Below are 26165 nucleotides of genomic sequence, written 5' to 3' on the forward strand. Positions count from 1 at the left end.
GATGTTCTCAGCAAATGGCGTCCATACTTTGAGAAATATATGTGATATACTGAATAAGTGTAATTGTAGCAATATCCATGCTTAGTTTGTCGCTGTACCTTGGGAAGGTCAACACACCAGGGAGACACAAATGCATGGCAGACTACAAGCTCCTCGAATGTCCCCACACTCCAGAGCTATAAGAACAAAACAACCCGTGTTAACAATGTTAACAATGCTACATGTATCTCTCTAGGTCAGTAGCTAGGGACGAGGATTTTCTATTTTCGGTCACGTGATCATGAGCGTGTAGCGATCTACACGCTCATGATCACGTGACCGAAAATAAAAAATCCTTTTTTTTTATTTCAAACGCATTGATTGGTAAAAGAGTACATCTAAAAAAAGAAGCATTTAAGCATGGATTTTCCATTTAAAGGAAAATAAAGAAATGGCGGCGAAATGAAGGGTTTAAAAATCACATTTTTGGCGATAACCCTTATATTTTTCGAAAAATCGGAAAACCAATGCCTGTCTCACAATTATCATAGCAACTATAAAACACAAGTAAGGCACAAAACAAGAAGGAAGGTTTTAACAAAAGCTTCGACATGGTCCAACTGATTCACAGAAGTAAAGACAGCTTTGACCATGTAAGATCCAGTCTCTCAATTGTAGCATGGAAGTTATTAGGAGGGGTAGTATACTACGTCAACATACCAGCTGACTTTGGTAAAGGTTGTTTAGATGTTCTTGCAAGGAATACCGTGCGTCGCGAAACTCCTCTAACTTCTGTTCAATTACATCCTGGATAAAAGAGTAAAAACAAAAGGTTAAGGTGGTGTGAACACTGGATTGGATTGCTCATCTCCTGTTATTACGTCCTTGTAGCTACGTAATTTTAAGATGCTCTAACATAACGAAATGGGAGTCGAAAGGTCTTATACATTCTTCGTTGGCTAGTTCCTTGTTGCATTGCATTGTTTATGTCCTTCAAAAACGTTTAATTTCTATGTTTCGAAGAGCGGCTATTAAATCTCATACCTTACAAAGCGCAGGAATGGCTTTTTTTCAATTTATATTCATTTACTTTCAAAGGGGCAGCACTACATCTTAAAAGTTAAAAAAAGAAAAAAAATTACAACCCAGAGTTTTTCACGCCATGTTTTAGTAAAAAAATAATAAATGTTCGTTTCATCGCCTTTGGCGTTTATTTGAATTGCAAGGTCGTAAGGCGGGTCCCTGGGGAAAATGCGCGCTTATATTATTTTAAGACTCCAGCTTTAGGATTAAGTTAGCAAAGTAGTGATTTATGAAAACGGGAGTCCTTAATCAGGTCATTTATTTCATATTTAAAGGATAGAACGGCTCATTCTCACCTTCAGACGAGTAATTGAAATGCCAAACTCCTGGCCGTTAAATGCAGCTTCATGGATTGTCCTTGTTAACGACACATCGCCATCAGTGTAGTTCTTCTCCTTGATACACGAGTCTAGGAACTTTTCCAGGGTGTTCACCACACTCGGCACCTTGGAACCATGCTTCATCGAGAAGCCTGCTTTGGAAGCTAATTCAGTCTTCAAAATACGTTCTTTCAGGTGCTCAGCTTCTTCAGTAGAGCCACCTAATGCCTCGTGCAAGAGCCAAGGCAGTTCCACATCGGCAACATCGGTCTTGGAACCCACTGTCCCGGGAGTAAGTGTGATTGGGCAACAGTTGAGGGTAGTCATCTCCTGCTGATTGTAATCCTTCGTTTTTTTTACTTTGTCCCTCAAAGCGTGGCGGGAGATCATAAGACTAATTCTTGACGGTCTTTGAGCAGGTAAGGTGGCTGTTGAGGCGGCTGTTTCATCCCTCTCATGACAGTGCACAGTGCTCTCTTTTGTGATTATCGGGTTATTGCTGGGCAAATCGTAAGGGCTTGCGAAAAGGGTTGAGACCTGCTCACCGTGTACTCTATAGACATTCATCCTGCTTGTGGGTTCTGGAGGTGGGGTAACTGATTCCTCACCGGAATCCTTTGCAACCTTTTGCTTTTTAGTTGGGGGCTTAACACTACTGGCCTTGCGCTTCCCTATGTTAGATTCTCCGACTATTCTATCTTTGGGGGCTTTGTTAGTGTCTGCTCCCTCTTCTTTTTCGGTTTGTTTCTTGTCCTCGTCATGTCTATTCTTTTCGTCTCTTACAGACGCTTTCTTGTCAACAGATCTCTTCACTTGCCTGGCATCACCGGATTTCTCCGAGGCCTCGTTTTGTGACTTGGAATCCAATTGATCTGATTGCTCGATGCTCGTGCTCACCGTGGTTAGTGCTTTAGGGGGCATGGAAGTTCGAGGAGGTCCTTGGGCACCTGGCTCGACAAGACCGCTCTCTGCAATCGATTCTTGTTCGTCTAGCGAAATACCGACGATCTCTTCCGGCAGAGTTAACTTTGCCTTGATCTAGATGTTTCAGAGGGGTTCGTTAACAGAGAGTAAGGACACGACTAAATTACTACAAGCTTTTCTTATATTGGGCCGTAGCAGGCCTCGAAATATTGGGTGGGGGGCACAATACAGAAACATTAAGAAATATTGTGGGGGGGGGGGGGGGGTGGCACGTGCGGCCAGTGCCCCACCCCCTGCTACGGCCCTGTTATACCAAGCACTAGCGATTTGGATAACCACCTCGATGTTCTGTATACATACACTTTAAATAAGGAAAGCCCATCTGTTGTTAATTGATTCTCTGTTCGCCTGGCTAAGCTTTCTGATTAAGAATATATACCTTGTTAGTAACGAGGAGGGAAAGAACGCACGCTGTTGTTCCTCCGTCCAGATCATTCTGGTCAATCTCCACCTCTGGCACCGGTCCATTCCCGTCCGGATTGTACGTTTCCAGTGGCAGAATGTTCTCCTGATACATCATGCACTCTTTGAAAGTCGATAGCTTTGTAGAGTAGTTGTCAAAAAGGCGGTAGTAGCTAAGGCAACAAAGACAACGGCAATAGTCAACACTACTAACAATTATATCTAACTTCCAATCAATAACCACAGGCCTTCAAATAGAGTTAACAAACAAGTGTAAAACTTTAGCCTAAGGCAAAGAAGTGGTATCATACCTGTTGGTGAGGGAGAGACGCATGGCTGCGACTCGAGTTGCCCTTTTTTCTTGCGCGTGCTTTCGCCCTGTACCCTACACAAGATTTAAGTAGGCAATATCTTATACACACAGGGTTTACTTGACCGAAACCCGACTCTTATAACAATACTAGGATTTGGTGGGCCAATGTCTTGTACACGACACCTGTAACTTAACTATCTTGATCATACACTCACTCATTTGAACCCAAACCCTGACATCTTTTTATAACAAACAGATAGGGTTGTTCACTTGCCAAAGATCCGACACCTATAATAATGCAAGAATTACGTGGAACAATGTTTTGTACATTGTTTTGTACACACCCTTTTGCCCAGATCTTGACACCTATGACAACAAAAGACAAGAAAATCTAGAACACACCGCCTAATTTGGACGAGTGCTATCACCTTTCTCTGTCTATCGATCATTCCATGCTCGTACAACTTGCTCACAGCAGTGTAGAGAACGTCCTGAAATGATCAAAATTCAGCCTTTTATATTGGGCACAATGGCAAGAACTTTATTCTATACAGTAATAATACACAATGGCAAAAAATGTAGTACGTACAGTGTTTTAACAAACATAAGGACAAGCCTTTAAGACAGACAGAATGGCCAACAACACATGGCCAAACGTACAGCCGCGCTACACAGCCACAGTGACAGCATGGCAAAAACGTACTTTTCAAGTAACATAAAAGCAACATATTTTGATGTCAAGCATACAAATAAGCTTCCCTTCATATTCGTGGGATAATGTTAACAAACTTACTTCGGAGAAACAATTAAAAGCATGCATGGCAGCCACTTGTCTCTTCTTGGAGTTACAGATAGCCTGACATAGAGAGAGAATGACCAGAATTGACAATAAGAATTGTACGATAGCTGTTTAATATTTGGCGCTATTTGATCATAACAATTTGCACATAACTATTCCATAATAATTATTAATGGCACATACAATTTACAATGGCATATATAAATGGTATGCCTGCGCGAACAAAGGGGGGGGGGGGTGCGCATGGTACGCCCCCCCCCTTGGCGGCCAAAAAGTGGGTCATTTCATATTAAGGAATCACAAATACTATGCTTTTTTCATTTGATACTTATGACTGCACACCCCCCTCAGCCAATTCTGGCTACGCGCCTTGTATTTAACGCTTCTATCCACGGGAATCCATAGCATACCATTGCACTTCATGGCAACCGTGAAAACCTATGGAAAACCGTGGATATTCAAGACAAACCGTGGTATATCCTGATGCAAAGATTTTTAATACAATTGGCTCGTGACTTAAAGTAGCAGTAGCGCATATTTAACACTTGCACGTAGCTCCACTAAATTCGGTATCGGGGATCTTTGGCGTCGAAAAAAACTAGTTTCCTTTCAATAACTGACAAAATGAATGGGGCAGAGCTGAAGATGAGGATGTCTAGTACCAGTATGCCGAGTTTGGTGGAGCTACGTGCTAAGTGTTAAATTCACGTGCTACTGCTACTTTAACATGACCAGTATGTACTTGCTCGCACCTCAGTATTTTCTTTAGTTGTGACAACAAGACTCACCTGGATAAGATCACTAGCCACATTTATGCGAATGTCCTCTACTGACGTGAGTGGGGAACGGTGGAGAGAAACATCTTTCTCCTGAAAAGTCGAAACATTTTATAGCGAAAAAAATTATAACACTTATCCACTATAGAGAAAGTTTGTAATTTGCGGTGTGAATTGTTTAGGGACTTTTGTTTGGGGAAATTAAAAACACATACATATTATACACAATTTAATGGAATGGGTTTTGGCTCGTGCATCGATGAAGAACTCAGACAGGTGCAATGAGCAGCGTAGTAGAATTTATTGAGTCGTGGAACGCAAATGGCGCCGCTGTTGGCTTTTCCTAGGAGCACGTCTGTATAAGTTTCGGTTCCCAAGCGTAGACGGCCTGTGCGTTCTTATATCAATAGCATCTAGGATGTCTGTTAGAATGTCGGCGGTATGTCTCGACACCATTTCATGCTTTCTAGCAACTTTTCAGGTAGAAATGACGGCTTAAATGTCAATCAACCACAATTGAAAATACAAAGGTTCATTTGCAATAAAACTTCAAAATAATTATCCGTGATTGAAGTCTGATAGTTTATTAATGATATTTGATTTTATATTTTGTAGTTACGTGCTTGAATTAGCCAATGGAAATGAATTATTTGAGTCACTCAGTATGGTGCGGGAGCGTAAAATGGCCCCGTGGTTGGCCTTCTTAATGTGCCACATCAAAAGGTCAAAGGTTATTCTTGAAGACTCACCTTTCGCAACTCAAGCTTGCTGAGTGTGTAATTGTCGTGAAGGTCACTTAGGGAGTTCACAAGCTTTGATGTATCTAGATTATTCGACTCCTCGGCTCTGAAACAATAATAAAATGCAGCATGTGTTTGTTTGTCAAACTCATCCATCCTACAATAAAACTCTATTTCAAGGGTATAAAATAATGTGGTATATATTTGTCAATGCAAACGGTGCTTGGTTAAATTTTTCGTAATCAAAAAACTGATGAATATATAAACTCTAACGACGCAAGTACGATACGCTGATGACTTTTAATGACTAATTTTACGGGTTAAACGTATTCTCTTCTGCATTTGCTAGAAATTTGGTATTTACTGTTCCACTCGGCCTAAGAACTGCAATTTGCCAGTAACTTTTTGCGCTGACGATGGTTTAAATAGGTGTAAACTATTATCACCGAGCTTTAATTCTGTTAATAATAAACCTGCTTCAAGCTACAGATGTACCCATACCGTGATCGGTCATAGATCTTCTTCACTGTTGCGAGGAATGTCTCCTCAAATGGTAAATTGAAGTCATCTAGACCCTGAAACTCCTGCAACAGCATGAAAACGGAAGACTTATAATAATCAGAATTATTTTAGATCCAGTCATGTTTATGTGATCATTTTTTTGTTTTGTGAGTTTTTTTTGCCGATGTTTCTGTTGTTAGTGTTGTTCAATCATTTAATACTTTCATTGTTATTGCTGCTTTTGTTTTGTTCTTATTGTTAATATCATCTCCCACTGTTTGTATTTAATAATAAACATTTCATTCATTATCTTTCTGAAAATTTTCAATGCAAAATATGGCTCATAAGATTAGGTTTATCGCAAAGATAATTCGAAATGGTAGATACATTGAAGATTGTGTATAGTAAATGGTTGCATGGTGCAACGTTTAACAAAAACAGTTAAATACGGTGTACACTGTGACCTCGGCCTTTGCTACAGTATTTATAATACTTAAAGTCTGTTGTCTGTTGAAGCCTTCGTAAACATAAACGAAAGAATTTCCCCACCTCGTCCGCCAAGAACTCGGCCACATACGTCCTGACATTCACGACTGTTTTGCAGTTTTTCATCAGAACTTGGAGACGCTTGTGGTATTGGGTTGCAGACTTCTCAATTGGGCACTAAAAACAACAAACATCATCTTTCCTACAGTCTCTGCCAGCCCCCATAATGTCTGGCAAAAGTACCAAGTGTGTGAAAACATCCATTTCCATCGCGGTTGAGTCGGGGAAGCTTTCGTGACATTTTGATTTAATTCCGGTATACCCCTCTCCTCGCCTTATTAAATTAGGTAATCAATCTTGTTTTTAAAATGTTATTAATAGGGAGCTTTTTAATATATAGCGATAATTATAAATATAATTATTATAAAAAGATTTTTATAGTCATTTTAAAGACATTGATATGCTTGGTATATCTCCAGCCAAACGTTATATAGCTTTGTTTGTTCTGAGCGGACCTTCAAGCCAGGTGTGTTGGGGGGTTCGTCCGAACCCCCCCTGGCTACGGGCCTGCGGGTCACCCATCAGGTATTGCTCATTTTGCAGTTTACCTATCATGTATCGCTTTCGTCAAGGTTTACCCATCAGGCATTGCTCAAATTATATTTTACTCTTTCATGCGTAGCTGGCCTTACAGTTTTTCCCATCAGGCATTGCTCTTTCGACAGTGTTCCAACCGGGAATTGCTAAAATTATAGTTTAAACTTATGGAATTTCTCACCTTACAGTATACCCATCAGGCATTGCTCGCATTATTTTTTACCCATCATGCATCACAAGCGTTAAATTTTACCCACCATTTATAGCCCGCCATACAGTATACCCATCAGTCGTTGCTAAGTTTACAATATACCCATCATCCACCACTAGCGCTTCATTTTACCCACCATGCATAGCTCACCTTACAGTACTGCTCGACGACGGTCTTGAGCTCGTATACAGGGAACTTGCGAAGTGTCACTTTCGGCATGAGGCCCATCACTATCTTGCAGATGAGAAGCTGAGGAGGAGCATATTATTCATTGCAAGTAAGGGATGAAGGGCGACTTTATCCTGAATTTCAAACAATGCAGATGTTCGTATAATTACCATTTTGTCTTGCTCAACAGTAAAGGAAGTTCGCTTCCGCTTAAAAATGAACTCCCTCTTTTTAACTGTTTGGAGAAAAATAAAGATATTCTCAATTCTTATTGAATCCCTAAATCTATTTCTCATCGGCCCTTTGCTCTTTACCTCTCACCTTTACCTGTTAACAAGATAGTTTCCGAGGTTTTCAAGAATGTCAGTATGTCCGCTAATTTACGCAAAAAACGCTGCATAAAGCACTCAGTAATATAGCTGACGAGTAACTATGATAGTCTCAATCAAACTCTTTATCAAGCACCAGAGCGATATGCTTTTAAACTAACTAATGTTCTAGTTTCATGGAAAACGTCCGTGAGCCTAATCCTCCGGTAGGTCATAACCACTTCACCCTCATGCATCTTCCAGGACACGTGGGTAAAGCCTGAACTATACAACACCAATAGATTAGCGAACTTTGTCACTGTCAAGTATCTAGATTGTACGCGGTAATATGTAAGCTTTATATATGTGTTCATATGCTCGTAATTCAGTACTGAAAGAGGTACGCAATAAACATAAGATTGATTCAGCAAAGTGACGAGACAAGAAGAGAAAAAGAGAAGTGCAGCAGACAATGAGTACCTTTTCGCTCAAATCCAACCGCTTGGACCTTCTTTGTCTTGACTCGAATGGGGGTGGGACCTGTATCGAGATAACAAAATGTAACGCATTCTTGTTTTACATTGTTGCACATTCTTGATTAAGTTGTTGTTATAAATGTTTATAGAGCCGCTATAAACAGGAGAACATACAGAAAATCACCAATAGAATATCTCGGGAAGGACATATTTGACGCATTTTTTTTTTTCGAATCTCACTATCTTTTATATGTTCTACCTGCATGTTTAGTACAAACAAATCCTGTGGGAAATCTATGATAGAGCAGTTAACAGCGTTTCCCAATACATTTTTTTTCATTTATTGCTTTAATTGTACAAAGAGAATGTCACTAATGCCAAGCCCATGGATAAACTGGCTATCTCTGATAAAGTGACTTTATACATTGAAGAATGTCGATCAACCACTCCATTTTTTTTATATTTACATCGAAAAAATACAACAGTCTGTTTGCAATGAAACTTCAAAATAACCATCCACAATTAAAGTCTGATACTTCAGAAATGATATTGGATTGGAAGCAGATCATATACTTGCTGGAATTAGCCGATGGAAATCGATTCTTTTTGTGACTCGGGTTTGTGCGAGCGTAAAATGGCGACGTAATTGACCTTCTTTAAGGCGCTAGGAAGCGTGTGCTGTCTGTCATTTCACATCTGAAGAAATGGCTATACAAAAACCCACCTTGTGATTCCCGCTTTCGCTTGGTGCCGAGTTTGGGGGTTTTCGGGGTCTTCTTGGCTGTTGGAGTCGGTTGTGTCGGTTTGACAAATTTGGGAACAATCACCGCAGGTTTCACAACTTCTGTACCCCTACAAGTGGAACATAACCAGATGAGTAAAATAACTATTTCTCTGGTGTTTCTCTATGTACCCTTTCTCTTGTGTTTCGCTTTGTCTTTCAAGGCAAACTTAAATGTTATTTCGAATTTATATATATAGCATATTATACATTGCAAGTAAGGGATTAGGGACGACTTTATCCTGAATTTCAGACAATGCAGATGTTCTTATAATTACCATTGTTTTACAATGTTTGGAATTGTTTTAGAATACTTTGAAAAGTCGATTAAGTGTTTGCAACATAACATTACATATCAATAAGACTTAATTCTTTGTATCGTTTCGGAAGAGTTTCCTTAGGTAACGTACACAAAAAAATTATACAAATTCTTCAAACTTGAATGTTACATCACCAAACTTTATTCTAGACACAGTTGTGTATTTTGTCTTATTCTAAAAAAAAATTCTCTGTCGTCTGCATTTTTGTCAATTCAACAAAATATTGATAGGTTAAACAAAAGCGATATATTCAATTTAGTTTGGTGTAGTTTTGAGATCGAGATCGAATATCTCTGATATCGTCTTCCTTAAACATAGGTGTGGCCGACTAGACCCTTGCTGTTAATGTGAAGGATGCCACAGAGTTGATGGTAATCGTCAACCACTCACGTTTTGACTTCTTTTTTGCATTTTTGAGTATCTAGGAGAAAAGGCAGCGCATTAGAATTGAGCAATCTACTACTAGTATTGAAGCAGCTACTACTTGCGGGATATAGGGACCAGTTTTCGTGAACGATTGCGATATAAGTATCTAACACTTACTGGAAACAAAGGAACCGTTCGTGTAAGATTTGCGTATATGTATCTTCTAATTACAGGATATAGAGGAACTGTTTAGAGAAAGATTGGCGTAAAAGTATCTACCACTTACAGAATAGCCTGCTTGCAGGCGTTTACCCGGTGTTTTCTCGCTATGCGCTAAGAAAGATTGGCGTGTATGTATATACTACTTACAGGAAATTAATGATGGAGTTTCAAGAAAGGTGGGAGTATAAGTATCACACTATTACAGGAAATTAATGTCCAGTTTCGAGAAAGGTGGGCGTATAAGCATCTAACACTTACAGGAAATTAATGCCCAGTTTCGAGAAAGGTGGGCGTATAAGCATCTAACACTTACAGGTAATTAATGTCCAGTTTCGAGAAAGATTGGCTTATATGTATCTACTACTTACAGGAAATTAATAAGGGAGTTTCAAGAAAGGTGGGAGTATAAGCATCTAACACTTACAGGAAATTAATGTCCAGTTTCGAGAAAGGTGGGCGTATAAGCATCTAACACTTACAGGAAATTAATGTCCAGTTTCGAGAAAGGTGGGCGTATAAGCATCTAACACTTACAGGAAATTAATGTCCAGTTTCGAGAAAGGTGGGCGTATAAGCATCTAACACTTACAGGAAATTAATGCCCAGTTTCGAGAAAGGTGGGCGTATAAGCATCTAACACTTACAGGTAATTAATGTCCAGTTTCGAGAAAGATTGGCTTATATGTATCTACTACTTACAGGAAATTAATAAGGGAGTTTCAAGAAAGGTGGGAGTATAAGCATCTAACACTTACAGGAAATTAATGTCCAGTTTCGAGAAAGGTGGGCGTATAAGCATCTAACACTTACAGGAAATTAATGTCCAGTTTCGAGAAAGGTGGGCGTATAAGCATCTAACACTTACAGGAAATTAATGTCCAGTTTCGAGAAAGGTGGGCGTATAAGCATCTAACACTTACAGGAAATTAATGCCCAGTTTCGAGAAAGGTGGGCGTATAAGCATCTAACACTTACAGGTAATTAATGTCCAGTTTCGAGAAAGATTGGCTTATATGTATCTACTACTTACAGGAAATTAATAAGGGAGTTTCAAGAAAGGTGGGAGTATAAGCATCTAACACTTACAGGAAATTAATGTCCAGTTTCGAGAAAGGTGGGCGTATAAGCATCTAACACTTACAGGTAATTAATGTCCAGTTTCGAGAAAGGTGGGCGTATAAGCATCTAACACTTACAGGAAATTAATGTCCAGTTTCGAGAAAGGTGGGCGTATAAGCATCTAACACTTACAGGAAATTAATGCCCAGTTTCGAGAAAGGTGGGCGTATAAGCATCTAACACTTACAGGTAATTAATGTCCAGTTTCGAGAAAGATTGGCTTATATGTATCTACTACTTACAGGAAATTAATAAGGGAGTTTCAAGAAAGGTGGGAGTATAAGCATCTAACACTTACAGGAAATTAATGTCCAGTTTCGAGAAAGGTGGGCGTATAAGCATCTAACACTTACAGGAAATTAATGTCCAGTTTCGAGAAAGGTGGGAGTACAGATAGCTGTCATGCCCCGCTGCCCCTTGACCATCACCCGGGGGAGGAACGATGGAATTCTCAAGCATTGGCTCAGTCAGACTGTCTCTGAACCTATACCATCTTGACCTATGAGCTGGACGTTCGCTGTTTGTGCTCATTCCTGGAACAGCAATACATCGAGAGTTATCATCAGATTCAGCGTGAATAAATTATTTACATAGAGGATATTGCCTGGGAACGCTGCGATGGACATGTAATGTGGTATTTATTATATAGATAGATGATAAACTAAGGGGAAAAAAATCACTTTCAAATCAGCTTTATTTGACAAAAAAGGAAAAATGTTTGATAAAAAACATTACACATTGCTAAGTATCACAAATGAACACATCAAAGATGCTGAGAGTAAATTAAAGTGTAATTTTTTCTAGTGAGATAGTAGTTACTCGCGCATGCGCAGTAGCTACAAACAAGAAAAATGTGATAAGCGTACTTGCGTACTAAAGTACGCTGATCACTACTGTAAAAATTGTTTCGCTCCTCGAGTTATCTAGAGGCAATGAATAATGCTTTAGAGTCATCTGCATCTGGAGCAGGATTTGCAGTCGTTTTCACATTTCGGTCACCGTTGATTGAATGGTATAATTATAGGGCTGTATCTAGCTCGCTCTGGCTGTCTTGCTGTGAATCTGTTTTGGTCTGTCTGTAGGTTACTATGTCTAGCTTGCTCTGGTTGCATTGCAGCGAACTGCATTGCCTGCACATAGATCGCCAAGAGTAAACACGAAACTGACTGTTGCTTACAAGATTCAAAACGGGAGTCAACACACAGTTTGAAAGTGCGAATACAGCGTTTACATTGCGAACAATCCATGAGCGATAGAAATCATGTTGTAACTTTAGTATTGACTGCACCACGACAAAGACAAAAAACATACTGTAGGGCAGCGCGACTGTCAGGATAATGTTGACAAACACTCGGGCATCTCTTAATCGCCACGTGTGCCCTGTTAACAAATACAGGGGTCCCGTTTAGAACTTTACGACGTCGCTCATCGAGAAACCTTTTTATTCTGATCGCGAGTACCAGCAATAGAATGCAAGGGACGAAGTATGCCACGGTTGTGATACCGAAAATAAAGATCGCTTCTTCTTTGCCATACTGGCAAGTCACGGTGTAAGTGGTCGCACCAAGGTCCTCGCGGATTCTTTAGACAACTGAAGTCATGGACGCACTTTTCCAGGGAAATAACAAGAATACTAAAAATCTTGATGGACGATAGCGTGTAGGTGGTGAAGCGGAGAGCTCTGCAGGACCAGTCGCTTGTGAACATGTCCACATACATCTGGAGGCCGTCAATAACGAGTGCGCTTGCGGCGGTCAGAACGTTATTGAAGGCTAGACTGTAGAGGAAGGTTATGGTCAGGTTTCGGTCCATTGCGCGTTTGGGTTTTCCCCTTTGGCCAGCTTGGACTTGACGCACGGCGAAGAGCAGAAGTGCGTTACCGGCAGAGCCGACCAGAAAATACATGAAAAACACGGCAAAAAAGAGTGATTTGCTGACCATGTCGACAGGCATGAAGACGTAGCTCTTTTCAAACTCGGTTTGATTGATTGAAGTACTCATGTTTGACGGTGAGGTATTTTTTTTTCGCTCTTCAATGGCTATTCGCACCCTTTGTCCTCACCAGTGACAGCAACAGGGTGTTTGTGGTATCTGGACGGAACGGAATGGCTGAAGCAGAATAATATCCCGAACGATTGTTTATTTGCCATTGATATATTTCTTGTGACAAACATGTGACTCACGTACCAAAACTTTGTGAAAAGGGGAAGCATATTGTATCATAAAAAAGAAAGGAAAATTGTAGTGTGATTCTATGGCGAGCAAAGCGACAAAACAAAGCGACATTTTGGTTTGGAGAGTCTCGTTAAGAGAAAAGGAAATCGTTTAGACAATCAAACTGAATGAAAGATCAAAAACATTTTGCCTACTTGGTCTAGCTAAGCTGGTATTCAGGTTGAATTGTACGTTTCATCAGATCAGCTATTTCCTTACCAATTTTGCTTAGTATATAGGTAGCGAAATTTTTTTTCAAAGCATTCTATTTTATCGAACTGCCATTGAGAGCCCGTTGATTGCCCGTTAATAATCCACTCTACAAATTACCTCTGTGGATATCCTACCTACATCATAATTAAACCTAAAATCTCTTCCGTTCACGACAAGAGCTAAAAATATATTCAGAAGAAATCTCACTTCAGCGCTGTAGCAGACATTAAAGTATTGGGGAGGGGAGGGAGGGGGCACGATGCAGAAACATTAAGAAAGAATCAAAGGCATAGCCACGCCCCTACTGGTCATTTACTTGTAATTTTGTTATTGTGGGTGGCACGGCCCTAGTGCCCCATTCAATGCAACGGCTCTGCACGTTTTTAAAAAGCTGCAAACAAGATTCTAATAATGGACTCTGTTATTTTAGCCATAAAGCGAGCTCTTTAATTAGCAAAAACAAGATAGAAAATTGAATATCGTCCCTATATATCTACGCTTTCGAGTAACTCCAACTCCTCTTTTTCTAAAGCGATGTCAGGCTACACACCAAGGAGGCCTACGAATTTTCTCATTCTTCAATTCTTTCCCTCTTTCTGTTCGATTGTTTTCTACAAATGGTAAAGAGGGAATAATTACTTGAAAAACGATTTAAAAGAATCACGTTTTATCTGAGTGTATACCATGGTCATAGGTCGAACAAAGGCGAATGGTGCCGGATTTAAAATCAATTTAAATAGATCCTGTTTGTGAACATACTAAACCAACATACGGTTAGTGGGTAGGAGGAACCCACGAATCGATGTGTTAATTATGGTTCAGCGCGCGCGATATGGGAACTTGCCCATCGGAGCATCTTGTCCTATTGTAGAATTGATAGTCTTGCTCAACCTATTAGTATTTGAAGAATCATGTCTACAAATATCACGTCTATTGAGAACCGAAAGTGGACCTTCGGCCGTTGTGGAGGGGGGGGGGGGGGGGAGGGGGTGCGTTCGCACCCCCTGGGTGGGTGTTTTTCATATTCACTGCCTATAATGCTAATCGCAGTTACGTAGTACAGGCCATGTATGGCCACCATATTCGATTTCAGAGCTTCATCTCTACGGTATGAGGGTCCAAATCGGGTTAAGCGTTAAACGCAAAATGGGCAAAACAATTGGGCGTAAATTTGATAAAATTAATTTGAGAAAAGGGAATAAGCGTTAGCCGTAATAAAGAAGCCAAAAAATTAGCCGTAACCGTTAACCGTAAACTTGGCGCAGTGTTGCTCGCGTCTATCACGTAATGTAGAAATATTGAAGCCGTTAAGGCAGTCAATAGGACTGCTGAGGACTAATAAATGAAAACGCTCTCTTTTGTACTCTCTTGATATCATTACTTAGATAGAGAGGTAATCCATGATGGAAAATTGGGGAGCAGTACTCTAGCACTGGTCTAATTACAGTACAGTAAAAATTAACGATGTCCCCTAAGGGGATACCAGCCCTCTTCAACATGACCAAAAAGTAGAGCCGTTTATTAGCTTTCTTTATGGCCTAAACTATGTGACAGTTTCACTTCAGATCACTGGCTACGTTTCCTCCTAGTATCTTTGCACCATCTGCAATGGACACCTCAAGTTTTTACCGTTAACCTTAAATCACACACTAAATCTTGAAGGAAATGGTTTATAATACAAATATCATTTCTGTATATTTGCATATGTTGTTGCTCTTTCTTCATTTGTATTTATGATGCTGATTTCAGCTGCTTTTTTTTGCAAGCCATTGCTATTTAAAAAAAGTAGATTTATGTAGTTATTCCATATTTTACTCCGTTTATGTGGATAAAAGGAGTAAAATATGGAATAACTAGGGGACAAAAAGAATAATTAGTCAATATAAACAAACATTAAACCAAGAACAGCAAAATACAAGCACAATCAAGGGCAGTAGGAAAGGAGTTTGTCAGGCTGAATTCTTATAATAAACCACGAAATTTCCTCTAATTTGGCTGAAATGTGCCTTGTTTGAGACCGCGCTCTCCGTGTGTGATTAGAAAACAAGCTACGTTGCATAATCTGAGCTTCTACCCCGTGGGACCTGAACTGTCCCCGACGCGATAGCTGAATCGTGCTCAATTAAGAAATTTATTTTTCTTAGTCTGGCACGTTTCGTCTATCGCGTCAGGGACAGTTCAGGCACCACGGGGTATCACCTCAACACTCGGCTGTACACCCTATAATTGCTGACTCACCTAGAGGCGTGTTCAGGCTGATGTATTTGAAATCATTCCAGTAAGTGGTTACGGCAGCAAGTGAGTCAAATATATACTTCTTCTGGGGAAATGGGAAGTCCTTGGGCTCTTTGACAAAAAGAGAACCAGGCAAAGAAGACTGGGTGTCAACTAATATGGCACCAGCACTGACATGAACCAACGTCTGGAATCAGGAAAATAAATAACCTAAATGACCCACTGTATAGTATCATGGTGCATTCAATTGGTATATGGCATATTAGCTTGATTATTAGCTTGGTGCCATGGTACATTAGTTTATTGGCATGGTATATTAGCATGTTCCATGGTGTAATGGTTTGGTGTCATTGTATATTAGTTTGGTGCAATGGTATATCAGCTTGTGCCATGGAATATTAGCTTGTGCCATGGAATATTAGCTTGTGCCATGGTATATCAGCTTGTGCCATGGAATATTAGCTTGTGCCATGGAATATTAGCTTGTGCCATGGTATATCAGCTTGTGCCATGGAATATTAGCTTGTGCCATGGTATATAGCTTGTGCCATGGTATATAAGCTTGGTGCCATTGTATATAGCTTGTGCCATGGTATATAAGCTTGGTGCCATTGTATATTAGCTTGTGCAATAAAATATCAGCTTGTGCCATGGAATATTAGCTTGTGCCATGGTTTATAAGCTTGGTGCCATGGTAGAATGGTTTGGTGCAATGGTAGAATGGTTTGATGCAATGGTATATTAGCTTGTGCCATGGAATATCTTGTGCCATGGTATATAGCTTGTGCCATGGTATATAGCTTGTGCCATGGTATATAAGCTTGGTGCCATTGTATATTAGCTTGTGCAATGGTATATCAGCTTGTGCCATGGAATATTAGCTTGTGCCATGGAATATTAGCTTGTGCCATGGTTTATAAGCTTGGTGCCATGGTAGAATGGTTTGGTGCAATGGTAAAATGGTTTAATGCAATGGTATATTAGCTTGTGCCATGGAATATTAGCTTGCGCCATTGTAAATTAGCTTGTGCCATGGTAAATAGGGGACTTGCGCTAAGAGATCACGTGACCTTTTTGGGTGGCAAATTCAAAACAAAATGATCAAACAAAAATAATCAGAAATGACTGCACCCATCACACCAGAAAACGACAAAGAAATAAAATCTTTAAATGGAATTAAACCCCTTCTGAAAAAAGTAAATCCTGGTTTCTTTCGTAAGCGTCAAATAAGTTGCTTTTTGTTGCCGTTATTTTGCCGCTAAAAGGCTGAGCGCGCGCTAGTTTGCCACCCAAACAGTCACATGATCTCTTAGCGCAAGTCCCTTATTAGCTTGTTGCCATGGTAAATTAGCACGTTCCATGGTATGATGGTTTGGTTCAATGGTGTATTAGCTTATGCCATGGTACACCAGCTTGGTGTCATGGTATATTAACTTGATGCTATGGTAATTAAGCTTCATGGCACATTAGCTTATAATAATATATGGATTTAAGGAACCACCTACTTCAGCCCTGGTAATTTCAAATTAAGCCCTGTAAGGTACTACACCAATACTGACGACATACCTGGTACCGTTCTGATGGAAATGGCCGTCTGGCTGTGAGAAGTCCCATGGCCAGAAGAGTAGCGATGGTCATACAAAACGCTTCCTTGCAGTTGCTGTTGGGCGAAAAAGCACAAATCTGTCACATAACAAAACAGCTGTCCTTTAGCCAAGGTGTTATTACCCTCTAATGCATGACGAGACAAAAGCTTTTAAACAAAGCCCTCTTGTAACTCTAATACATTTAGTGTAATTTCAGAAGAAAGCCTTGACTTGAGGTTATTGTATGTAGGCATACCAAATGAGGTTCTTGCACGTCAGTTTCTCAGCTGCGTATCTACTGTTGTATGTTTCCCTTAAGCTATGGGATTTCTCTAAATAATCACAAAAAGCAAATGACAACAAAACCAACAAATTTGAGGCCAGCTTCCTTCCTTATTGTTGTGAGGATAAAAAAGAGAGAAGCTAGAAAATGATACCGCACACAAAAAATAATAATGAAAAGTTCTTCACATTCTACTAAAATGGTTGCTAAATTTGGCAGGTTTGATTTTTGAAGTTGAATAATTTGTTGACTATCAGGTTGACATATAAATATGACTGGATAACTTGAAACCACACAAGGATCTTTAACCCCCACAAAAGACGTGAAAACCTGGGGTATTTTGATAGAAATCCCGATCTACGTCACTAATGACTCAACCCACAATTTTCATTCCACTGCCTTTTTCAGAAGGTTGACAAAAATACCCCAATATTGCAGGTTTTATTTACTAGCACAAAAGCATATCCTGTGATTTCCGTATGAAGTGGATATCACATAGAATGAGAATCTTCTAAATCTATCAATTCTTAATCTTTCATCTCTTACTTTTCTCGGGTAAGAGATACTATCATCCGCCTTGGAAGGTCTTTAAGAAGAGTATGTCGTGCTTTAGGATCATTATACATCTCTTCTAGACCGGGGATCTGTTAAAAGAAAATCAATAAGTCAACATGTAACTAGAAATGAAATAAAAAAATAAAAAAAACTCAGCCAACATAAAAACAATTCAGTGTATTTCTCAGTTCTATCGCTAGCTCCACTATACTAACAAGATATTAAACTATTCCTAATTCAGTGAAGTCAACAAAGATGGTATGACAAACTACGTTAACCCATTGATTCCTGGCTATTTTTTAGCTGAATTTACACAAAAAAAACAGACTGAAAACAGATACCTCCCCCTATTCTGAGTTTCATACAGCCCGTCAAAGTCAAACACAGCTGCACCTAGTCAGCGGTATCCTAGCTTTCCAACAGTGCTTTGCGGTCCACACTTTTAATCCCTTGTTGTTGTGCTGAAGCGAGCAGAAGTTGATGGTTGCTTGTATTTTTCATCAAAAATACAGCTACGAGCATATTAGGAGATTGCCTCAGGACATCATGAAGTCTATTGGGGCATAATTGAGTGCTTTGCTTATGGATATTTGCAAGCAAAGGTGGATTCATGGTGATTTTTTCTTGTTTGGCTTTGGCTGGATGAGAAAATAATTTCCTAATGAATCACCACAGCTCTCCAAAATGCTCTCTTTTCTGGAACCAAATTGATTCCAAAATTGTTTACACTGCGATTCTGGGTTTGTATGACCTGGAATTGATTTGTTTGGCTTCGGGGTGAAAAAACCATCTGACTTTGGGGAGAGGAGTGTTGATTGGCCCTTCCCTCGTGAATATTTCCCTGGATCTCCCAGAATGCTTTGCAATTTGTAAAGGCATCCAAGTGGTTTTACAAGCCTTCAAGGAGTGGACATTGTGTTTTGAGGCCATGGAAATGAACCTGGGGGATCAGAATAAAGGTATCTATTTGCGTTTTGAGCTGTGTTTGCTGATCTCTCTTGCTTGTGTGGTATTTTGAGCATTTTATTGAGAGGGGTGATTTTGCTTTTCTTTCCTTGTTCAATTTGAAATTTGTCAAAGAACCTGTGCTATTATTTGGCTTAAGAGTAGTTGCCAACACCTTGGTTGGATGCATATCTTCAAGACCATTTATCCCTTAGACTGATGCCTGAGTATCTTTATCTTGTTCTAATATGTACAGTAAACCAACACACGTCTTCACCTACCCCTGTAGTAATAGCCAAGACATTACAGTACAAGGTTATTTGTGTGATACTATAAACGATATTTTATCGTCTGTAGTATTATTCAAGACATGACAGTACAATTATATTAGAGAGGTATCAAAACTTCACCTACCTCCGTGGTAATACCCAAGACATTACAGAACAATGATGCTAGTCTAGCCAAAGATGCTAGACAAAGTTTTCACTTGATACCCAAGACATGAGCTAGTCATAAACGGACCAAGACTTTACCTACCTCTTTGGTAATACCCAAGACATGAGAGTATAATGATGCTTGTCTTAGAGAGACAAAGATTCTACCTACCTCTGTGCTAATACCCAAGACATGAGCTAGTCATAAACAGACCAAGACTCTACCTACCCCTGTAGTAATAGCCAAGACATTACAGTACAATAATGCTAGTCTAGGAGAGACCAAGATTTCACCCACCTCTGTGGTAATACCCAAGACATGACAGTACAATGATGCTTGTCTAAGAGAGACAAAGATTTCACTTTCCTCCGTGGTAATCCCCAAGACACGACAGTACAAATACTAGTCATAAACAGCCTAAGATTTCACCTAACTCTGTGGTAATACCCACGACATGAGAGTATAATGATGCTTGTCTAAGAGAGACAAAGATTTCACTTTCCTCTGTGGTAATCCCCAAGACACGACAGTACAAATACTAGTCATAAAGAGCCTAAGACTACACCTAACTCTGTGGTAATACCCAAGACATGAGAGTATAATGATGCTTGTCTTAGAGAGACAAAGATTTCTCTTACCTCCGTGGTAATACCCAAGACACGACAGTACAAATACTAGTCATAAAGAGCCTAAGACTTCACCTACCTCCGTGGTAATACCCAAAGCATTGCAGTAGATAGACAGAGGCATGACCTGGAGGGCATCATCAAGCTTGAGCCATCCTGGCCCATACTCCAACAGAGGTGTGCTTTCCACTGTATCCTCCCAGCCACAATCATAACTGGCATCAGCACCATCTGCATTTCCCCCGTTCCATGAAGGTTCTAGGGGGGAAGCAGCAGATGAAGATGCCCCAGATTTCCTCAAATTACCTGAAAAAATAAATAATACATACAAAATAACTGGTAGGGCAGGGAACTGCAGAGTGGCTGTAAAATAACTAGGTGGTCTGTATGTGTGGTGGGATCAGGGGAATTAATAAACACAAGGTTGAGATGGTATGTTTAATGCTTGTGAAAACAGGTTAGTTTAGTTGACATTTTGAGCAGAATCAAAGTCATTGACCATTTACCAGCCAAAATCGCCCATCAAACGCACCCAAAAGCAAAAGATGTCATAGTTTCAAATAAATACAATTTCAAACTTAATATATTTGTATTTGTTGACTTAAAAAAACGACTGGGAGGATTGGGTTAACTAGAGCAATGACTTCACCATTTAAATCTAAATTACCTACCATGTGCTCCATGCGTAATCTGCCAAAAGTATTGATGCAGCACACGCATTCGAGGGAACTTTGCAAGATAGCCAAACTTACAACGCAGTGACTGCAACAAAAAGAATTATCTATATACACCTTAGTCCAAGTCGGAAGCACGGGTGGCCTAGTGTGTTAGCGCGTCGGCCTCTCACCGCTGTGGCCCAGGTTCGAATCCTGGCTCAAACTGGGGATTTTTCCGGGTTCCTGCCTTGAAACGAATTTGTCACAAGTGAGTTGAAGTTATTCTCCCGTGTTTCCAGTCTTCTCGGATAAGGACACTAAACCGGAGGTCCCGTCTCTTCAAGCTGTACTACACTAAACCTGAACCGAAGGGACGTAAAAGAACCACTGGGGACGCAATAAACCCTCTGGCAGTGACCACCCCCAGTGACAGTGCTTACTAACCGAGGTAACACTTGAGTTGGAGCCGTGCTCTGTTGTGTCAACCTTACCGCTATTTCGTATGTGTAATAGTGGTAGAAGCCTTATAAATCATAAATCAAATCCAGACCTTGGACTCTCTTTGCGCTCGACATTCTGGCTCGGGTGTAAGAGGGTCCAGTATTTATTGCATGCGCATGCGCGAACATGTACCAATCAGCGATCTTTATGGCAAAAGTTGAAATACGACCGGGCACAATAACGGACGTGCCAAAAGAGGGTCGATTCAAGCTAGACCTTGTCGAGTGCAGAGCTCCGAAAATCGATGATCGCTAAGTTGAACAGAATGTTTTTTTAGATGTGAAGGAATATCAGCGAACTGCTTTGGATTTGGTTTCTATAAAAACACACTAATATGTGATTGAAAATCAAATTCCAAAAAAAAGAGCACGCTCGTTTAAAATGATGCTATTGCCTAAAGCGCGCACGTTAAAATAACGAAAAAGGAAAAGCTCTTTGATTGATATATTTCCAGACTCTAATTATCATCTGTCCTGTTCTCAGAAAAGATTGACAATCAAGTATTTACCCACTACCAAAATCAGCGTATTATTTCTGAAATAAACCCTCGCTCGTCCCTTTCGCAGCCATCTTGAACTAAGCAACCAGGCCACACCGCATATATGCTGTGTATTTTCGGGCATGCGCATGCAATAAATGCTGGACCCTCTTTCACGCGAGCCAGAATGTCGAGCGCAAAGAGAGTCCCAGGTCTGGACTATATACACCTATTTTACAAAAGGTTGTCAGTGCAAATGGCAAATGGCTTATGGGTACTAATAATTCATAAAATTAAAGGTGATAAAAAAAGTCCAGAAATGTCAGAGCCAAGCATTGGTAACCTTTAATAGATAATTGTTTTAATTTATCCTTATTCTTCGAGGCGCATGGTTACTTTCAGACGTAGAACTGGCATTTGCCAATTGCCATTTGCACTGACAACCTTTATTGAAATAGGTGTTATGCCCTCTTTCCTATAATAGATATTACAGTCTGTTAACAATCTTCTGAATTGCCTGAAAAAACTCCAGGAAACATCAAAAGGATTATGTACACAAGATCGATTATTATTATCCTATTATTTATCATTATCCTATTATTATCCTAAAATAACTAAAAAAATAGTTAAGTCACTGGCCTACATTTAATTAATGGTACAGACAGGAATCATCTTTTACTGAAATACGGATAAAAAGTACAAACATCAGCCTAATCATTATCATAATCATCAAAATTTGCAGTCATCACTGTCACAATTATCACTATTACAGTATCTATGGTCGTTTATGGTACCTTATTAACCCTCGACTTTGGAATAGTTTCCTTTACAGCTTTTATCTTGGCATCTTTTGGCTGGAACTGGGATTGCTGTTGCCAAAATCAAATATATAATGATCATTTATATAATGCTGTAAAATAGTGATTTTGTAGAACATCAGAACTCTGGAGGAAGCAAAAAATCAGTTCAAATTGGTGGAAAGCTTGAATCATTCACGTTTAGGGTTCAAGTTATTGAAGTAAAAATAACAGAAAATGAGTCAAGGGAAGTTCAACTATCAGAGAATTCGAGTTATTCAGGTTTATTTTAGTAGGGTACTACCACTGTACCAAACAGTACATTAATAACCTTTTGCAATGCTCACTAGGATGTTTCTGCCATATCCTGTTTTGCTATCAGTAAATCACTTGCAATCTTATTGTAATAATTGCCAAACAAATTTCCCAGTTGCCAAAATAGGCATGCAGTAGCATGGACATTATCCCATGGTCTACCATTTGATGATCTACCTATACTAGCTGACATATAATGAAGTTTGTGGTACTGTTAGAGATAGCAAGTACATTTGAGTGTGTTTGTATAAGAACCATGTAGACATAACTCCGCCTTACCAAATCTTGATTTGCTGATTCCAGCTTAAGCTGTGCGTCACTGATGGCCTTCTTCACTTTGGGATCTTGGTCATTGATTGAGGAGTCAATATAGAACTCCACCTAAACAAAATTTGCAGTAACATCAATGTTTTACTTCGCTATCCATGTGTTGTATAACACACATTGCGCCAGAGCCTTAAAATAGAAATTACATGAATAATTGTAGCTATGTGCAGCATGTTACAAACCAGGAAAATAAAAACTTTAAATAAAAACAGCCACATTGTCGGTTACTGTAGGTCAAAATTAACAGATTTGCTTACCGGTTTGCTGATGACCTCAGTATTTAGGATTGTCTTGAACGACCTTAAAAGACCATCTCGCTCTAACTCATTAATAACCCTGTAAATAGTGTAACTTGTATAAGCTAAAGTGTATGATGTATGTGAAGTGTGCGCCTAAGTTCTTGAAGATAGCAATTCAGCAGTGTAACTTGACATATTAGCTACAGTGTGCATGTGAGGTGCAAGCCTCACTTTTTAATAGGGTAATAGCAAAGGGGGGTGCAGGTGGTGCGAACGCACCCCCACCCCCCACAATGGCCGAAAGTCCACTTTTGGTTCTTAAAAGACATGCTATTTGTAGACAAAACTCAAAATCATAAGCTAGATCACTCTGGTATTAGCCAAATCCGACAATAAACGCCCCGTGGAGATACTGCAAAAGCAAAAAAAATCCCTTTAAAAAATCTTTCGGAGGTGGTTAGATTTCTATCAGAAAACTCCCTCTATCCCTCCCCCTCCTCCCCCCCGCCCCCCTACCCCAATGAAAAATTATTCGGATTTGGCAGCCCCCAAAGAAAAATCCTGGGTATGGGCCTGAATGGCATTTCATTTCATTGCCCTGGTGGACACACAAGCATTATGTTAAACAGGTACACAAAATTTGAAATACAGCTAGAAGGGAGAGCATAAAGAACAATAAGTTTCTCCTAGCAGAAATGGTTCCATCATAGACAATACAGTATGTGCTTAATTGGTTTTATTTTTTCCTGTGGTGTATTAAGTGTTTTAGCGTTTTTTAAAATTATTATTTCGATCTAAAGCTAAATCCACCTCTTAATCACTTTGTGATCAGGCTTAGTCTTGAATCCTTCAGCAGCTTCAATATCACATACAACCTAAAAGGTAGAGCATATTAGTCAACTCTCTTGTAATTTTTAGAAAATAAGAATGGTATCTGTTAGTCAAACTATCTGTTGTGGTTTTTCACAAACCGATATCGACAAAGAAAAATGGGAAAAATGACATAAAATACAGATTATGACTAGAGGTTAAAACAGGGATTTGAAAATGTGTTCGCAAATAGAAATATTCACTTAATGATTTGTACACAACCAAGGAATGACATGGTTTTAGTATGTAATCGTCCAGGTGAGAACTAGTCAAAGTCCCATTGCCCTGCAGCAAAAAGCTTCATCATAGCTTTCCCACATAAGATCTTTTTGTACTTAACATGCAGGCAGAACATATATGTAGAAGATGTAGTAAGATAGATATGTATACAGGATTATAAATGAGATATATTATGTTAACTACATATATGTAGTAAGATTTTGACAAAACATCCTTAGACGTTTAAAAATATTATGTTTCATTTTGTGTTATGTGTAACTTTTGCTAAAATTTTGTCTTGGCTAATCAAATTTCTAGAACTAACAAAGGTATTTTGACATGCGAGGGACCAGGGTGCACTTTCCATTAGGTTGCCTACAGTAGTTCTTACACGGAGCATTTTTACAAAAAGGTAATGGATGGAGAACTACAGCTCCTTTGTGCTGAGGAATCTCTGGTGGGTAGGAATATACCTCCTTTATTCTTATGAGATTACTTAAGGTGGATTTAGATGACTAATATAACAAACCTTTAAAATAGGAAATACACCCTCACAGACTTTGTGCTTCTTAAGGAACTCTAAAACTGTGTTCTTCCTTTTCAAACTACGGTAGGTCTTTCCTATGATAAGGATGACAATCAAACAAATTACATTAATATAAAAAAAAACGATACACTATAATTTACAGTTAACACCTGCATATAAGAACATATATTTTTCAAGATCAAGTTAGGTTCAAGATCAGATTAGGTTTTATAAATCGAGTTACCTTTTGACAAATCAGGCTGTTTAGGTTCTTAATTGGTTCTTATATTTTTTCAAATATAAACTGAACAATAACAGTCACTATAACAATCGAAACCAATGCTGAGCATACAGTATCAGGTATCTAATAAGAACATATTCTTCCCCACCAAGCTCATTTAGGTTTTTATAAAAAGGGTGCTTAAAATACCAAATTTCATCCTGTAGGAAGTTCAAAACGTCTGGGGGTCCTCTGGGTGTTTATTGAATGTAATAGTTATTGGTTCCTCACACTTAAAAGAATGGGCATGGTAAAATAAAACATTGAGGTATTTAAAAGGTATGTACTGTATGGCATATGACCCAGCGCATGTAGAAGAATACACTATTTGCACCAAAATGGTCTTTCTGACTTCTCTTGACTTGAAGAAATTCTATATGTGCTTATTATAGATTTATAAGAGTACTAAGTTTCTGATGTTAGTTATCATTTAGAGAATTATATTTAAGAATGCAGTCCCGTTTGGGGACTGGCATTCGTCATTAGGAATACCCCCTATGAGGTGAATTGCGAGGAGCTTGTGCCACCTTTTGAATGTCTTGTGGAAGCAAAACACCCCACCCATCCCCACCCGAGCCACGTTTGAGCAACCTAGTGAGCGATAGGGTGCCCTCACCTTTGCTGGGCAACATTTTAAAGGTACTTTTAAAAGTGTATCTTTTTTATTCATTAAACCGGCTATCGTGCCCCGCGGTACGTAGCCATTTTAATTCTAGTCTGCAACCAATTGCCCTTGAGAACAAGCTCGCCAAATCGTTTCTATTGCTCATGTGTCAAGCAAGCAGGGGAAGGCATAAAAGAATGTAGGTGTGAAATGATGACATACCTCTCTTTTCTGACAAGTCATCTGAAGCATTGGTATCTATAAAATAATTGATGTCACATTAAAATAACTTACAGTGCCCAGAGCGGAG

General features: G+C 39.4%; 1 protein-coding gene across 1 annotated transcript in view; it reads right to left on the minus strand.

The window, feature by feature from the left end:
• Window positions 1–26165, minus strand: part of LOC5501083 (general transcription factor 3C polypeptide 1) — a 41989-nt gene that overhangs the window by 3425 nt on the left and 12399 nt on the right. Inside the window, exons 10-37 of the mRNA XM_048728285.1 lie at window positions 26078–26113; window positions 24975–25066; window positions 24167–24231; window positions 23375–23453; window positions 23070–23171; window positions 22473–22547; window positions 20715–20805; window positions 20123–20349; window positions 18029–18126; window positions 17180–17273; window positions 15617–15800; window positions 11305–11484; window positions 9635–9665; window positions 8868–8995; window positions 8148–8207; window positions 7530–7594; window positions 7342–7440; window positions 6447–6560; window positions 5898–5980; window positions 5406–5502; window positions 4669–4749; window positions 3875–3937; window positions 3510–3572; window positions 3080–3153; window positions 2746–2941; window positions 1359–2420; window positions 700–786; window positions 99–176 (exon numbers count right to left, since the gene is read on the minus strand). Of these exons, the coding sequence (XP_048584242.1) occupies window positions 99–176; window positions 700–786; window positions 1359–2420; window positions 2746–2941; window positions 3080–3153; window positions 3510–3572; window positions 3875–3937; window positions 4669–4749; window positions 5406–5502; window positions 5898–5980; window positions 6447–6560; window positions 7342–7440; window positions 7530–7594; window positions 8148–8207; window positions 8868–8995; window positions 9635–9665; window positions 11305–11484; window positions 15617–15800; window positions 17180–17273; window positions 18029–18126; window positions 20123–20349; window positions 20715–20805; window positions 22473–22547; window positions 23070–23171; window positions 23375–23453; window positions 24167–24231; window positions 24975–25066; window positions 26078–26113 (3704 nt within the window). The remainder of the gene's footprint in view (window positions 1–98; window positions 177–699; window positions 787–1358; window positions 2421–2745; window positions 2942–3079; window positions 3154–3509; window positions 3573–3874; window positions 3938–4668; window positions 4750–5405; window positions 5503–5897; window positions 5981–6446; window positions 6561–7341; window positions 7441–7529; window positions 7595–8147; window positions 8208–8867; window positions 8996–9634; window positions 9666–11304; window positions 11485–15616; window positions 15801–17179; window positions 17274–18028; window positions 18127–20122; window positions 20350–20714; window positions 20806–22472; window positions 22548–23069; window positions 23172–23374; window positions 23454–24166; window positions 24232–24974; window positions 25067–26077; window positions 26114–26165) is intronic.

Source organism: Nematostella vectensis, chromosome 1 (genome assembly GCF_932526225.1).
Source record: "Nematostella vectensis chromosome 1, jaNemVect1.1, whole genome shotgun sequence".
NCBI lineage: Eukaryota > Metazoa > Cnidaria > Anthozoa > Actiniaria > Edwardsiidae > Nematostella > Nematostella vectensis.